The following is a 17405-nucleotide window of genomic DNA, read 5'->3' on the forward strand; positions in this document are numbered from 1 at the left end:
GCCAGTACCCCAGTTGGGCACCGGTTCCTGTCCTGGCTGCTCCACTTCCAATCCAGCTCCCTGCTAATAGCCTGGGAAAAGCAGAAGGCCCGAGTACCTGGTCCCTCCATCCATGAGGGAGACTCAGATGAAGCTCCTGGCTTGGGCTTGGCCCAGCACTGGCTCTTGTGGCCACCTTGGGAGTGAACTGGTGAATGGAAGATCTCTGGCTCTCCCTCTCTCTTTCAAAATAAATAAATCGGCCGGCGCCATGGCTCAACAGGCTAATCCTCCACCTTGCGGCACCGGCACACCGGGTTCTAGTCCCGGTTGCCCCTCTTCCAGGCCAGCTCTCTGCTGTGGCCCGGGAAGGCAGTGGAGGAGGATGGCCCAAGTGCTTGGGCCCTGCACCCGCATGGGAGACCAGGAGAAGCACCTGGCTCCTGGCTTCGGAACAGCGAGATGCGCCGTCCGCAGTGGCCATTGAAGGGTGAACCAACGGCAAGAAGGAAGACCTTTCTCTCTGTCTCTCTATCTACTCTGCCTGTCCAAAAAAAATAAATAAATAAAAAATAAAATTTTTTTTTAAAAAGATTTATTTATTTGAAAGGCAGAGCCACAGAGAAGCAGAGGCATAGAGTTCTTCCAGCCGCTGGTCCACTCCCACAACGGCTAGAGCTGGGCCGATCTGAAGCCAGGAGCCTCTTCCAGGTCTCCCACGCAAGTACAGGGGCCCATGGACTTGGGCCATCTTCCACTGCCTTCCCAGGCCATAGCAGAGAGCTGGATTGGAAGTGGAGCAGCTGGGACTTGAACCGGCACCCTTAGGGGATGCTAGCACTGTGGGCGGCAGCTTTACTGGCTATGCCACAGCATTGGCCCCAAAATAAATCAATCTTAAAAAAAAATGAATTAGGACACTAGCTAACATCTGCCACAGAGTGATGGGAGAGATCTGGAGCGTAGATGGCAATGCTGTTCCACACAGCCAGCTTCAAGTGCCTGACCCGGAGAGGCACAGATGCTTCAAGTGAGCAGGACTGGGTGGGACCCAGAAACAGCAGCCTGGGACAAAGCCTGGGGCACTCGGTACAAATACAGATTGCAGCGGACAGCCACGGAGCCCAGCGTGGCAGGCACTGGGTGGGGGCTGGGGGCTGGGGTGGGCCACAGACTGGCTAGGAAAACAGTTTGCCCCTGACCACACCCTAACAAAAGCACCTGATGGTGGGAAAGGGCCCTGGCCACCGAGTCCAGACCTGGAGGACACGTGGAATTCTGCAAAGTGGAGGGGACGAGTGGCCAGAGATCAGGGCTTGGAGGAGCAAGACTGTGACGTGCCAGGTGCTGGCCAGAGCACAGACTCGAGGTGGGAGCAGTAGTGCTCGGGATGCAGCTCGGCTCCTCCCTGGCAGCTGCCCTGGAAACCAGGACTCCAGACCAGGGAGAAAATTCCAGGCCTTTCGATATGGCAGCCACTGGAGTCAAGAATAGTAACTGATGCACAAAGAGCTTTGGAGAACGTTTTTATTGTTAAAAATCATAATTGAAGCTTCAAAAAACATAGAATTGAACACATGTCCCAACTCCAGTGCCCTACTCCCTGGAGGAGAGCACGGGGCTGTCCCTCCCTCCTGCTGCCCGCACCACTAGCCAGGACCCTGTCCTGGGGAGGCCACCTGCTCTCCTGCCACCGTGTGCTAAGTCACCGGGTGGGGAGGGGCCCTGGGATGGGGGGCGGCTCCCAGCACCCCTCACCCTCTGCACCTAGGCAGTCTGCGAGCTGTGTGTGGGACAAGGGGGCCAGTCCCCTGGGCAGGGGGCCTCCGGGGGGAAAGATCTAGAGCCAGTCCCCGCTCACCCACCCCTCCCCAGCCCCCAGCTCAAGGGAAGCTGTCGTCGTCATCTTCTGCCATCTCCTTGGCAAACTCCAAGTCTTGCTGCTCCCGCTCGCGTCGCTCCTGGGGGAGGGGTGGGGGGGCAGTGGGTGTCTCACTCCACCCAGGCCTCCGAGCAGCTGTCCCCCCCCCCCCCCCCCCCGCTTCAGGCCTACTCAGAAAGTAGGGAGCTTACCTCTGCCGACTCCAAGTCCTTGTTGTAGGATTTGGGAGGAAACCTCATGGCCTGGAGCACAGCAGGGTGGGGGAGGGAAAGAAGCAGTGTTGGTCCCACCTGCCAGGCCTCGAGAGGGGACGCTCTCTAGGTCAGTCTAGCAGGGAACTTGGCGTGGAAGCAAACTATTACAATACCAGGTGGCAAAGGCCAAACAAGGAGCAAGGAGAACCTGGAGGAATACATGAGCCGCCCCGTGCCAGGTGGAGTTGTGGGGCTGGGGCAGAGCTCATGTGTGAGAAGCCCTGCTCCGAGCTCATTGGCGCTAGGTGGGGGAGCAGCAGTGGGAGTGAGGACGAGACTCAGGGACCAGACACAAAGGCGCACGGCTCTCCCAGGGCGCGGCTCTCCCAGACTCTGGGGGAGAGCAGTGAAACACAGCAGGGAAGTGCTAACAGCAGCCAACTGCCCGCCAGAGGCGAGGGCCCGAGAACCTTTTCTGCAGTGACATGGTGGCCCTACGTCTTGCTCAACTTAGACCCTGCCAAGTGCCCTAGTGTGGCTGCCTCCTCAGTCCCCCTCGCCTGCAGAGCAGCCACGGTGGCTTCATAGATGGAAAACCAGGCTCCGAGAAGCTAAAGGACCGAGACCTGGAACCAGACTGGGGCCCTGCACCCTGAATCCCTGCTGACCACGACCCTTACAAGCGTAGGTCCTGGAGGCGCACGAGCCTCTGGAAAGTCCTCTGACCCTCCAGCGATTTTACGGCTGCTGGAGCTGTCCGAGGAGTCGGGAGGGAGGGAAGTGCCCCGCAGCCCTCACCTTGACGGACATGTTGTGGATGTCCAGGCAGAAGGAAATGCGCTGGTGGAAGGCCAGCTGGGGTTCTCGGGTGGAATAGATGTCAATCATCTCCTTGGACTGCACGTAGCCCTTCTCGTGGTTGATGCTGGCCTCAATGACGCCATCCCGGATGGCCTGAGTGTCCCCCAGGGGAGGAAAGGTCACCAGCCCATTAGTCCCAGTCCATTCCTCTGCCATCCTTACACACACACACACACCTACACACACAGGCAACTGCCTGGCTTTGTGATGAACAAACGGCAGGCCCCGTAGAGATGGGGCCGCTCCTCTGCCTTCCTCCCACTCCCACCCACGGGACAAGAAGGCGATGACCTGAGCCACCGCAGGTCCTGAACCAGCCCACCTTGGCGACAATGAACTCAGCATCTTCAGGGCTATCCAGCTGCAGCTTCTGGGCGATGTCAGCCAGGGAGATGCGGGAATAGGAGAGGCTGATCATGCGCACACCTGGGGGAGGAAGGGGTCGAGGGATGGGCAGGGCAGGCACAGGCCCTTCACCTGTTCACAGATACCCCCACCTGGGGCTGTCCTGTTCCTGGGAGAAGCCCCATCTGGGTCCCGCTCCTCGAACGGAGCCCGATCCACACCTGTCTTAATCACGTTGTGTCGCAGCCGGATAATCAGGGTGTAGGTCCCATCTGCTTGAAACTTCTCTCCAAACTGATCGAGGACCTGGTTGAACTTGGCTAGGTTTCCTGTCCTGACGGCTGCAGAGGCACAGGAGTGGGTCAGACGCTGCATAGGGGCACCGGCCTCAGAGGCCGCAGTGGAGGGTCTGAGGGCCCAGGAGGGCACGCACGGCTTACCTTGGGTCAGGAGGAAGTAGGGTGTGAGCGAGCGCTTGAGGGAAGGCTGGCGGAACTGCAGGCGGTCTGGGATCTCCCCCAGCAGGAGCTCGACCACGATCAGCAGCTTGTGCACCTGCAATGCAACAGGGGAACACAGCACTCAGCGAGTCGCCGGGGATGAAGTGGAGCGGGGCTTCAGTTTGGCCAGACATACTGTAAGCTGGGGCGAGGCAGCACCGGCTCAGGACCACTGGCGGAAATGCCCGGACGCCTGGCTCGCAAAGCTCGCCCCGGGGAGCCACATGCTGGGACTGGCTGACCCTTGAGCTCACAGCACCTGAAGCCTCATATCATCTGGCCAGGCGGTGGACCCTGCTCCGAAATGACAACGGTCTAAGGAAGAAGCCAGTGGGTGGGTTTCCTGGCTCAGAGGATGACACGAGCCAGACCAAGACACTGAGCAGTGCCCTGCTCCTGGAGAGAGGAGGGGGCGGCGTGGAGAGCCAGGGCTCGGGGAGTGGGCACAGTGCCTGGCTGCCAGCGCTGCTGAGTGTGCCCACCTGGACTGGGACGGGCGCGGAACGGCAGAGCAGGGGGCTGAGCTACTGCCGGGCAGCAGGAACAGAAACACACGCCGGCAAAATCACACCAAGTGCTGGGGCAGAGGCGGGGGGTCACGCCCACAGTGGGGATTTCTCACCTCCCCACACCCCCACCGGGCCGCCCTTAGCTTAATCCACGTGTGGGCGGAATCCACGGACGCGGAAGAATTCACTAAGTGCCTAAAGGGTTCTGACGAAGCAGAAACAGGAGGGAGGAAGCTCCAGTCAAGGGAGCAGCAGCAGGAGAGCGGGGGGCTCTCAGGAGAGAGGGGCAGGCTGCTGGGGGACGTGCACCCCGAAGAGGGCGAGGACACTCTCTCTACTGGGCAGGTGGCGGGCAGCCGTGGACGCTCCTGGCAAGAGGAAGGCAGAGCTAGAGCTCTGCTCAGAGAGGCGACTGCACGCTGCCCAGTGCAGGGGAAGCCTCCAGAAGGGTTAACTGCTGAGCACGTCAGCGCAGGCGTCAGAGCAGGCCCGCACAGAAGACGCAGCCACGTGACAGGGAAGGACCAAGCCAGGCTTCCCATCTGGACCCCGTGAGCAGGAGGAAGCAACGGCAAAGGGCTTGGGGGGGGGTGTGTGTCTGTTTTCGACAGGCTGCGTTTGACGAGTCGGGGCTATCTGAATGGAGAGGAAGCATCGTGGGCGGAACTGTGTGTGCCCCCAGATTGCTACATTGCAGGCCTAACCCCCGGGCCCCGGAGGTGACTATTTGGAAGTAAGGCCAAAGCTAAAGTAGACTGAGGTCGCGGGGCGGGCTGGGATCCAGTGTGAGCGGCGCCCCTATGAGAGGAGCCAGAGGGTGAAAGCAGGAAGCTGGCCGAGCAAGGCAGAGAGGCCCTCGGAAGGCGTCGACACCTTGCTGCTCGACTTCTGGTCTCAGAACTGTGACAGAACCGATTTGTACTAAGCCACGAAGTCTGAGGTTCCTGGTCACAGCAGCCTGGGCAGCCTCACCTGCCAGTGATGTGCCTCCAAGAAGCATCAGAGGCGAGAGCCCAAGCTACCAGAGCCCACAGGGCCACCTGGGGGAGAGTGTGGATTTCACTGTGGGCAGCTTGACTGTCAAGAAGGAGTAGGGAAGGAGAGAGACAGACAGACACACAGACACCTGGAGTGAGGGGCTGGGCCAGAGGCCTGCTGCTCGGAGCCGGGAAAGAGATGGCCTGGCTGCCTTAGCAGGAGGAAGCAGGGTGGGGGTGCAGAACTTCCTGCTCAGAGTCCGAAACAAACAGGTGATGGGCCCTGGGGGACACGGGAAGGGATGGGATCAGGAACACAGGAAGGGCAGCTTTTGGTAGATGGGGAAAGACATTCAAATTACAGTGGAGAGAAGGCAGCTGCAGAATAAACCCTGGAGCCTCCTTCCAGCCCCCAGGTGGCTGGGCCGGAGCTCCCCACGCGGAGCGGACTGTGGCCACCTTTAGAACTGTGGACTTTCAGAACTGGCCTCTGTAGATGCTCCTCCACTTGCGATGGGGCTACATCCTGATAAACCCATCCTAAGTTGAAAATGCATTGAATGGATGTATCGACCATCCTAGCTTAGCAACAAGGCCACTGCAGAACACCAGTGTGTGGCTGCTGACTGAGGGGCTGACTGGGAGCTGCACTCACTGCCACTGCCCAGTGTCGCCAGAGGATGGCACTGCGGAGCGCTAGCCCAGGGAACAATCAACATTCAAAACCTGGGGGCAGGCGCAGCGAGTGAAAGCCTCCCCTGCAGTGCAGGCATCCCACAGAGGCGCGGGTCCTGGCTGCTCCACTTCTGATCCAGCTCTCTGCTATGGCCTGGGAAAGCAGTGGAAGCTGGCCCAGGTCCTTGGGCCCCTGCACCCACATGGGAGACCCAGAAGTGAAGAAGCTCCTGACTCCTGGCTTCAGATTGGCCCAGCTCCGGCTGTTGCGGCCACTTGGGGAGTGAACGAGCGGAGGGAAGACCTTTCTCTCTCTCTCTGCGTCTGCCTCTCTGTAACTCTGACTTTTAAAAATCTGCTTTGAAAACTGCTTTAGGGGCAGGCGCTTTGGCACAGCAGGTTAAACCACCACCTGTGATGCATCCCATATGAGTGCCGGTTCGAGTCCCAGCTGCTCCATTTCCAATCCAGCTCCCTGCTAATACACCTGGGGAAGCAGCAGCAGGTGGCCCAAGTGCTTGGGTTCCTGCCATCCATGTGGAAAACCCAAATGGAGTTGCAGGCTCCTGGCTCCAGTCTGGCCTGGACCCAGCCACTGTGGCCATCGGGGAGTGAACCAGAGAATGGAAGATCTTGCTCTGCCTCTCCCTCTGTCACTCTTTCAACTAAATAAATTGTTTAAAAAAATAATTCTTACCAAGAAAAAAAAAAAAGAGAGAGAGAGAGAAAACACTGCTTTACCCTGCAAAGCCTCTCTCCTGGCACGACTCAGTCTACGTTAATTATTTGTATTTTTTTTTTTTTAAGACTTATTTTGAAAGAGTTACAGAGAGAGGGAGAGACACACAGAAATCAATCTTCCATCCACTGGTTCACTCCCTTTATGACATCAATGGCCAGCGCTGGGCCAAGCCAAAGCCAGAAGCTTCATCTGGGCCTCCTGCATGAGTGGCGGGGCCGGAACACCTAGGTCATCTTCCACTGCTTTCCCCAGGCCACTAGCAAGCAGCGGAATCAGAAGTGGAGCAGCCAGGACACGAGCTGGAGCCCATATGGGATGCCGGCAACACAGATGGTGGTTTAGCCACTAGGCCACAATGCTGGCCCCGTTTCTGGTGATTTTTAAAAAGGCACTCCAGTGTGTCACATCCTGCTCCTGTATTCCATGAGTCTGAAAAGCAATTACTTTCTGTAAAAGTTCTACCCAAACTGTTCAAAAACCAATTATTTTTGTTTTTAAGATATCTTTTTTCTTTCTTTTTAAAATTAATTTATTTATTTGAAAGGCAGAGGCAGAGAGAGGTCTTCCATCTACTGGTTCACTCCCCAGATGGCCACAATGGCCAGAGCTTCGCTGGAGCCAGGAACTTTTTCTGGGTCTCCCATCTGGGTGCAGGGGCCCAAGGACTTGGGCCATCTTCTACTGCTTTCCCAGGCCATAGCAGAGAGCTGGATCGGAAGTGGAGTAGCTGGCACTTGAACCAGTGCCCATATGGGATGTGGCACTGCAGGCACTGGCTTTACCGGCTATGCCACAGCGCTGGCCTCAAAAATATCTTTTAGTTATCTAACAAAATCCAAATTTGTCGTTCTCTGCACTTCTGACCAGAGAATGAACCTCCTGCTCTGCGACCTCACTGTCCTGCATGTCCACCCTGCTCCCTGTCTGGGGTGCCCTGGAGCTGGATCCACATAAAGGGGGGCGCACAGGGTGGCACTGGAGAAAACCGGGTCCAAATTCTGGCTGCACTCCAAGCCTTCACACACTCTCCAGCCGTCCAGAGTGCACTCTCTTGGTTCATGTCTCTGAGAGATAGCATTCCCCATCCCCTATCTCCCCGTGCCTCAACACCACTTCTTGGTGACTGGGAGCTCTTAGGCGGCCACGGTTTCTTTCTGCAATCAGTGAGCCGCAGGCGGCTTCCTGGCTCTTGCTCACACACAACACCTGCTGCCAAACAGGCATGGAAGGGGCAGCTCAGAGCCCAGGGTTTAGCAACACAATCCAGGCCCAGCGGGGCTGGGATGCAGCCACACCCTCGCCCCACCTGCCAGAGAACACCCCCATCACCTGCCAGAGGTGCAGGCTGTGCTGCTTTGTGTGCCCTGCACGGTGGCACCTGAGGATGTGTCCCTGGCCCCTGAACAGGGAGCCACAGCTGAAGTGGTTTCAGATGAGGGAGGGGAGGGGGGTAGTCCCCAATGCTCACCGTCTGCTTGAAGCCGACAGCTGTGTGCTGAGGGGCCTTGCGAAGGGCATTGGTCATTGTTCTCCGGGCCTCTGAGTACTCCAGCTGGATGGCTTTGATTCGCCCTGGTGTGGAGGAAAGGACAATGGTGCCACCCAAGCCTCCGGCAAGCCCGAGCACCGAAGGGGCCTCTTAGAGATCATCCCTCGGCAAAGTCGCACCAGGCGAGCCCGAGACAGGCCCTCCGCTCACCTGTGTAGTAGAGGTACCTGGCCCACTCATTGTTGTTGGCCTGCTCTGGGAACACGGACTTGGACACCAGCTTCTCGGCCTGGTCGTACAAGCTGTAGTGCAAGTAGTTTCGCAGCAGGAGGTTCAGCAGGGTGGCCTGCCCGTCCGCGTCATGCCGCAGGGTGGCTGTCCGGAGCCGGGCGTGCAAGAAGCTTCACGAAGGAAAGAAGAGAACAAGGCTTCGAGTGACAGCTCTGGGAACTTCCTTTTAGTCTTCATTTGCTTGCAATGCCTAAAAAAGTGGCATCAACTGCTCTTCTGGTTATTCTGAATATTCAACTACCAGCTGCCTACGGTGGGAGACACCTCTCTAGGGGCACAAAAGGACAGAGCTCTGCTCTCAGCTCCCCAGTGCGCAGGCTCCAGGAGTTCACTGCGTCTACCGGGCAGCCTCCTGCACGGACGATCTCCCGACATGGGGGACACTGGGGTGCGGAGGATGAGACACACTGGGAAGGCAATGCCTAGGCCAAGCCTCAATGGGGCAGAGCGCACTCCTGGCTGAGGGGGGAGCTGGGCAAAGGCTGGCACACCCGCGGCGAGCAGGCGGCCTGCGGGGCTGAGAGGAGAGTCGGGAATGGGGAGGAGGGGCAGGAGAGGAGGCCAAGCAGGCTGCAGTGGCCGGGTCACACCAGGCTCTGTAAACTCTTGTGAGGACTCTGAGGGAACTGGGGCCACTGTGGATTTGAGCAGAGGAGTGCAGGGTTTTCTGTCTGTCTCTCCACTCCTAATCCACCACTCAGCCTCCCTTAGGAGTCGGGGGTGAAAGGAAGCGCCTGGGGGATAGCTCTTAACCTGGGTCCTCATCTACAACCAACCCTCCCCTGGCCCAGGGCATGTCACCCTCCCCTTCCTGCTGGGTACCTTACAGCTACAGCTTGTTGCCCTTGGCAAGTCCACAGTTCTGTGGCACTGACTGACCAGGCCCCTAACCCCAAGGCAGCAAGTGAGACCCCTGGTAACGTGTACCTGCGCACCACGTCCAGTTTGTCCAAGAACTCATAGACCCGGGCGTGGTAATAGTAACACTTGGCGGCCACAAGGTCTAGGGCCCGGCGATTCTGGGTACTGATCTTCTGCATCAAGTCATCCGAGATTTTCTGTGCCTGGGGAGGAAGCCCAAAGAGAATCAAGTGGTCGTTTCTCAAAAGGTTAAATAGGAATTATCACACGAGCCAGCAAATCCCCTCCTGGGCACACATCCAAGAGAACTGGCAACATGCACGCCCATCTTGCAGACAAATGTTTATAGCACATTATTCACAATCACCCAAAAGCAGAAACCATTAAGTGCTCGCCAGTGGAGGCATGGAGAAACAAAATGTGGTCTATCCACAAGACGGAATACTACGCTCCCATGAAAGAATGAAATCCTGGTACAGGTTACAAGGATGAACCTTAAAGATATTAGGCAAAGTGAAAGCAGCTAGCTACAAGGGCCACGTAGTGTGTGATACTATTTATATGAAACACCCAGAACAGGCAAATTCTCCAAAGGGACAGAAAGCAAGTTAGCCGCTTCCAGGGGTGGAGTGAGGAGAGAATGGGATGTGATTATGAATAGGTCTGATCATTCTTTTTGGGATGAAGAAAATGTTCTGGAATTAGTGGTAATGGTTGTATAACGTTGTGAATATACTAAAAACCACTAAATCATACACTTTAAAGGTTGAGTTATATCTCAAAAGCAAAGAAAACAGTGGTAAGAAAAGGAAAAACTCGGCCGGCGCCATGGCTCAACAGGCTAATCCTCTGCCTAGCGGCGCCGGCACACCAGGTTCTAGTCCCAGTCAGGGTGCCGGATTCTGTCCCAGTTGCCCCTCTTCCAGGCCAGCTCTCTGCTGTGGCCAGGGAGTGCAGTGGAGGATGGCCCAAGTCCTTGGGCCCTGCACCCCATGGGAGACCAGGAGAAGCACCTGGCTCCTGGCTTCGGATCAGCGTGATGCGCCGGCCGCAGTGTGCCGGCCACGGCAGCCATTGGAGGGTGAACCAACGGCAAAAAGGGAAGACCTCTCTCTCTCTCACTGTCCACTGTGCCTGTCAAAAAAAAAGAAAAAGAAAAGGAAAAACGAAAACTAGGACCCAGGAAGGGGAACGCATCGTTTCTTGGGCCACTCTCGCAGCTGTGGCTGAGGCCGGTGAGGAACACTGTCCTTGCGGGGGAGCGGTGGCAGTGCTGAACTCAAAATGGAGGTGTCTGGTCCCATAATAGTTACCATTTATTCAAATATTGTGAGAGCTTATTAAGTGTAGAAGACAGTACAAATACTCTTATTCATTTATTTGAAGGGAGAGTGATAGTGAGAGATGAGAGAAGGGATCTTTCATTCATTGGTTCACTCCCCAAATGCCCGCAGCAGCTAGGGCTGGGCCAGGCTGAAGGCAGCAGTCAGGAAGTCCAGCCCGTCTCCTACGGGGGTGGCAGGAACCCAAGTACTTGGCCATCATCCAATGCCTCCCAAGTACACTGGCAAGAAGCTAGACAGGAAGTGCAGAGTGGTCAGGACTAGAACCAGGCACTCTGGAATGGGACGAAGGTGTCCCAACAGTAGCTTAAACTTGCTGTGCCACAACGCCCAGCCTTCAATATTTTTAAACATATAATTTATAAAATGCTTTAAAGAAGGGTGACACTGGCCGGCGCCGTGGCTCAACAGGCTAATCCTCCGCCTTGCGGCGCCGGCACACCGGGTTCTAGTCCCGGTCGGGGCACCGATCCTGTCCCGGTTGCCCCTCTTCCAGGCCAGCTCTCTGCTGTGGCCAGGGAGTGCAGTGGAGGATGGCCCAAGTGTTTGGGTCCTGCACCCCATGGAGACCAGGAGAAGCACCTGGCTCCTGCCATCGGATCAGCGCGGTGCGCCGGCCGCAGCGCGCTACCGCGGCGGCCATTGGAGGGTGAACCAACGGCAAAAGGAAGACCTTTCTCTCTGTCTCTCTCTCTCACTGTCCACTCTGCCTGTCAAAAAAAAAAAAAAAAAAAAAAGAAGGGTGACACTGGTAATTCTCATTGTATAACTAATTAATTTCCTAATACACAGTTAGGGCAGGGACCCAGGTCTATCTTCAAATCTACTTTTGCCAAAAAAAGTTTACTTTGCTGGTATTGTGCCACTGACAGGTAGACACCGCCAGCCCTTCCCACAGTGCCCGGAGTAGGGCCAAGCACATGCTCCGCGGGGGAACATTCTGAGGGATGGTTCTTAGCGAGCCCAGGGGTCATCTCCATTTCTCCACGAGGGGCGACCCCCACCCACCCCTCACCCTGCCCAGGCTCGTCAGCGGCTCTCACGCGTCCTGGGTACCTCTTTGTATCGCTTGCTGTTCATGAGGAAGATGACAGTGAGGAGCTGGAGATAGGCTTCCACTTCAGGCAGGAGGGGCGCTGCCGCGGCTTTGCCTGTGCGGGGACGGAACTGGAAATCGGCTTCAGTGTCCATGGGCTGGGGGAGGACAGGAGGCAGCAGGTCAACCACGATCGGGTGGAGCCCCCACTACGCCTTTCTACACGGCCTCAGTAAGTGTCTACTATGCGCCAAGATTTTGCAGGGATACAAAAACAAGGACGTGCCGTTTCTTTCCCAGCAACGCTACACGTCTAATCCAGGGCTGCAGGGTATCACAGGCTCCGGAACAGAACACAGAGGACGAAGCAGCAAATTGCTGGTGCCCACATCCAGGCAGAGGGAACACACCACCACCGCTGAGCCACTACAACCCTGTCGGACAGGGTTTCATGAAACTGAAGATCGAATCATGAGACTAAAAACTGGGCTTTTGTGGGAACAAAGACAATCTGTGGAAAATGGACCGACACACAGCGCCTGTCTTCAGATCAGTCACTGAAATGGACAGAAACAACGCCTGACGGTCCCCAAGGTGGGACAAACTCCTCACTGTTCTGCTTCCAGCATTTTCTGAGTCTCCACTTGTACGGCACAGACTGGCTTACACAGGACTCTGGGAGACGCAGGCGCTCAGGGTGAATGAGGTCTGAGAAGGCTGAAACCTGGTGTCATGAATGACGACTGAGGAAGCCTCCCCTGGCTCGGGGACCAACCATCGCCACCGGAGTGCCACTGTCAGCACTCCCCGTGTGCCAGGCTCTGCTCTGAGAGCTCTCCCCACAGTCCAGGCCGCCAGCTAATCCAGTCAGCACACGGAACCCAAGGAGAAAAGAGGCGCACTGAGCTCAGGTCACTAGCTCAAAGCCACACGTGCTAACTGGTAGAGTCTGGACTCAAACTCAACTATCCCCAAAGCCAATGCTCTCAATCACTGTTCTAGACTCTCTCTTGTTCCACAGGCCAAGAAGCAGCCTCTTGTCTCTTGTGACAATGAGACGTCACCCGGTGCAGGGAGAGAGTGTAGACGGGGAGGAAGTGGGAAGTGAGTTTGGGTGGAAGGGCCGAGTCTCCCACCCGGAAGAATGAATGCGGGCTTCCGCGTTCCTGGGCAGATGGCTACTAATGGGCGGCTCTGGCTTCACTCCTGCCACGGCCGCTAACGAGACAGGTTCTCAGGAAGGGAAGCAATTACATCCTGGGCTCTGGCTTCTTGCCTCCCGCCATTAAGCTGGCCTGATCCACTCACCTCTTCCAGGAAGGACAGCAAGAAGTCTCGCGTGGTGTTATTTGAGGTGAAGAAGCCGTGCACAGCCTTGTACAGGACGTAGTGGTTGAGGCGGCGTGACGTGGAAGGCAGCATCCGCAGGGCTCTCAGGACGAACCTGGGCTCCTTGCCCGAGACGGCCTTCTCCAGCTGCTTCACGTGCTCCTTGATGTCTGCAGAGGACAGGGGAGAAACGTCACTCCACTCCTCCACTCCTCCACCCCAGCAAGCAGTGTCGGGAGCCTTGTACACAGGGCAGGAGACGGCCAATCACCTCTTGTGTCCCAAAGTGTTAACCAGTACTAGAGATCCCATACACTGATGTTTAGGAAAAAAAAAAAAAGATCAGAAACAACGTGACTGAAACACGTGGAGGGGCTGGCAATGTGCCGCGGCGGGAGGCTGCAGCTTGTGACGCCAGCATCCCAGAGGGGAGTGCAGGTTTGAGCACTGGCCGCTCTGCTTCTGATCCCACCTCCTGCTGGGCCTGGGAAGGCAGTGTGGATGACAGACTAAACCCCTGGGCCCTGCCACCCCTGTGGGAGACCAGAATGGAGTTCCCGGCTCCTGCCTTCAGCCTGGGTCAGCTCTGGCTATTGCAACCATTCGGGGAGTGAATCAGCAGATGGAAGATTTCTCTCTGTCTCTCCCTCTCTTTCCAACTCTGCCTTTCAAATAAACAAAAAGGAAACACATGGAAATTTATCACATCTCAGTATAGGAAAAAACTAACTATAAACAATGAGAGAAATCTCTCTCACACACAGATACACAATTGAGGAATCTAATGTTTTGTGTAACTGTGTAAAAAAAAAATTTGCAACAAATGCGATCAAAGATTCATATTTTATTTTACAAAGAGCTGTATAAATGGTTAAGAGAAACTATATTGCCACAGTTTCCAAGTAAAAAGATACCAACACAAACACAGAAGACAAACAGCTAACAGATTTGAAGAACATATTTTACTAGTATTCAAATAACTGCAAGTAAACATTTTTAAAGTACCAAACTAGTAATATATTAAAAATCATAAAACGACTACAGTAAAAAGGGTATTTTTGCTAACATAATGTAAATTAGCACAGTTTTTCTGGACAGTGTCCAACACAAACCTTAAAAATGTCCACCTTTTTTCTAAAATTTAAAAAAATGAAAGGCAGAGCAACAGAGAGGGAGAGACAGACAGATCTTCCGTCCACTAGTTTACTCCCCAAATGCCTGCAATGGTCAGAGCAGGGCCAGGCTGAAGCCAGGACCAGGAGCTCTATGGGCCCAAGCACTGGAGTGGGCTCTCTCCCTCCCAGGATGTACTGGCAGGAAGCTGGATCAGAGGCAGAGTAGCCAGGACTTGAACTGACACTGACACAGGACGTGGGTGTCCCAAGTGGCAGTTTAACCTGCTGCGCCACAGTACCTGCCCCTCATTCACCCTTTTGGACTTAGGCATATAGATTCTGGGAATTTATACTGAAGAAATAATCAAATAAGTGGACTAGAGGGCTGGGTGTTTGCTGCAGTGTTATCAGAGTGCCTGGTTCCCATCCAGGCTCTGCTTCTGATCCAGCTTCCTGCTGGTACACTCTCTGGGAAGACAGAGATGACGGCTCAAGTACTTGGGTCCCCGCCACCCACGTGGAAGACCTGCACTGATGCACTGAGTCCTGAGCCCCCGGATGTGGCCTGGTCCAGCACTGAGCGGGGGTGGGCATGGGGTGGGGGGTACATCTGGTGATGAAGCAGCAGACCAAGACCTCAGTGTTTCTGCCTTTCAAATAAAATGAAATAAGGAGAAAAACAAAATTTTAAGTGGATTAAACAACTTGGATATGGGGGCAGGCATTTGGCTTGGTGGGCAAGATACCCACTGGAGTGCCTGGGCTCCACAGTCGCTCCTGGCTCCCGATTCCAGCTTCCTGCGATGGTTCAATAACTGGCTTCTTCCCACCCCTTTATAGGAGACATGGGTTGAGTTTGCGGCCCCTGGCTTTGGCTGCTGTGGGTATTTGGGGACCAAATCAGTAGAAGTGAGCTCTCTGTGTCTCTCAGATAAAACAACACTTATGAACAAAGTTGATCATTGCAAGGTTATTTGTAACAGGAACTATCAAATGTATAGCAATAAGGGAATACAATCAATTAGCAGGGTGTTCGGTCACTTTTACATATCAGCACTTAGCACAGGGTGCCTGGGCCACACAGATGATATAGTAACAATATATATGGAAGGTTTACCAAGTGTTTACCAGGTGTTAGGCAGAGTCCTAAGTATTTTAGTGTTCACAATCCAATGAAGTGGGTACAATTATTGTCATTTATACACATGGGGAAACTAATTCTAGAGCCTCTAGTTATAACCTCCATACTACGTATGCAATAAATGCTTCTGGAACAAACTGAATACTGACTACGATAAATGAAAAATCCAAAATCATCTGTATTTAGTCACAGATCTAATAAACTGTATATATGATCTGACCTCAACTGTGGGAGAGCAGCTTGAAAAGTCACAGGATAAAAGGTTAACCACGGTTGATTTTCCTTATCTGCTACTTTAGACATCTCAGACTTTCCAAAACCCAATCAACGTGAACTACTTAATCAGAAAATGAAGTATTTACACTAAACACACACATATACCCAGTAGGTGAGTGGCGCCTCAGCCACTCTCTATCATCACTTTAGGTAAAAGGATCTTTATTAGACACTGATCCTGTATCAGGCAGGAGCTGGTCCAGCCAACGCTCTGGAATCCTTAAAACCCCCACCCAGGAGTGTAACTCTGCTCGTCTCAGTGTTTAGAGCTAGTTTCTCATGCAGGCAAGTGAAAAGCAGTGGGGGGGTCACCGAGGGAAGTCCTCCCTCTACCCACTCCAAAGTGGGCAGGATGCTGGGGGTGGGGAGCACAGAATGAGTGAGTGGGCTTGAGACACCTGCACCTCCCCCCATACAGGAGGGCCTGGCTGGGCCTGAGTCCTGGCTCTGCTGCCCATTCCAGTTTCCTGCCCATGAGCGCTCTGGGAGGCGGCAAGTGATGGCTGAAGTACTTGTGTCCTTGCCGCACGTGTGGGAGGCCTGGGTTGAGTTTGGGCTGCCTGCTTCGGCCCGGCCCAGCTGTTGTAGGCATCCGGGGGAGTGACCCAGTGGATGCAAGACCTGGTTGTCTCTCTCTGCTTCCCAAGAAAATCCAATGAGAAATAAATAAATGAATGAATGAAACAGGCAGGAAACTGTGAACAAGCACTTAGGATAAAAGAAATTGGGGGCTGGTATACAGAATTTAGACTGTGAGTTAAAAGTGTGCGTATGTGTTTAAACGCACTGGGAGTGAGCTCCGGAAGGCAGAGGGAAAGAGCAATAGGCAGCTGGGGCACTTCAATTAGAGAAACAAGGAAGGAGCTAATAGGTAGAAATGGATCTTTTTCGGGGAGCTTGCTAAAGGCAACCAGGGCAGCAAAAACCGTTCGCACACCTTAAAACTCAGGGGTCGGCATTCTGTTACCCTGGTTCCCTTTACACGCCAACTCGGGTTTCTAGAGGGATCAACCCACTCCTACTGCTGGGGACGCCTGATTGCTGGGTGGGATTTAAATCCAGCAGCTCAGAGGGCTTACGAGGCCCGGTGCGACCTAAACTTAGATGCAATCCCAGAAAAGGACGCGCAGAGGTCCCCGGCCCGGAGAGGTCCAGTCACTGGGGCAGGGGTCCTAGGTGACAAGGCCGGGGCGGGGGGGGGGGGCACTTGGGCGCGATCTCAAAGAACCAGCGGTGGTGGAGGCTGCGCTGGACTTCCCGGGAGAGGTCCAATCGCTGGGGTCGCTGTCACCCGTGCCCGTAGCACCTTCCCGACCCGGGTTCCCGTACCCTCCAAGGTGACGGTGTCCAGCTCTCGCTGGGAGTGCTCAGCCGCCGCCGTCTTGCCGTCTGCCTCCCCCGTCGACCCGGCACCCGCCGCCGCCTCCTCTTTCATCTCCACATCCTGGGGAGCCGGCGGCGGCGGTGGGTCCTGTTCCCCTCCGCCGGGCGGCGGCTTCGCTTTGTCCGCACCGCGGCGCCGCGCCGAGCCCTCCTGCTTCATGGCGCCCGGGGTCGCGGCCTAGGCCGGGCACCGAGGCCGGGGCCTCGCGTAAAGCCTCGCACCACGGACCAGGAACCGAGCCTGGCCTGCACACGAGCGCGGGCTAGCGTCGGGCCGCACGATGACGGAGCAGCTGCAAACCCCTTCCCGGCGCTGGGCCTTCTGGGAAGCCCCAGGCTCGGCGGGCCGATGGCCGAGTCGACAAAGGGAAAAGAAATCAACCGCCGAGCTGCAGGATGGAGGCGGATGTTGGAGGAAGCGGCGGGGAGGAGCCTGTACGAGTTGGCGAGGCTTGCTTTGGTGCGCTTAACTGTTGA

At 55.5% G+C, this 17405-nt stretch overlaps 1 protein-coding gene across 1 annotated transcript; it reads right to left on the reverse strand.

Moving 5' to 3' along the window:
* Nucleotides 1-1490: 1490 nt before the first annotated feature.
* On the reverse strand, nt 1491-17228 carry PSMD3 (proteasome 26S subunit, non-ATPase 3). Its single transcript, XM_062216109.1, has 12 exons — nt 16875-17228; nt 12993-13183; nt 11705-11842; nt 9372-9508; nt 8364-8554; nt 8133-8236; nt 3702-3816; nt 3483-3602; nt 3239-3342; nt 2854-3009; nt 2053-2103; nt 1491-1940 (listed from the first exon to the last, which is right to left on the reverse strand). The coding sequence occupies exons 1-12, from the start codon at nt 17086-17088 to the stop codon at nt 1863-1865; spliced, it is 1599 nt and encodes a 532-aa protein (XP_062072093.1). The 5' UTR covers nt 17089-17228; the 3' UTR covers nt 1491-1862.
* Nucleotides 17229-17405: the final 177 nt, after the last annotated feature.

Source organism: Lepus europaeus, chromosome 18 (genome assembly GCF_033115175.1).
Source record: "Lepus europaeus isolate LE1 chromosome 18, mLepTim1.pri, whole genome shotgun sequence".
NCBI classification, from domain to species: domain Eukaryota; kingdom Metazoa; phylum Chordata; class Mammalia; order Lagomorpha; family Leporidae; genus Lepus; species Lepus europaeus.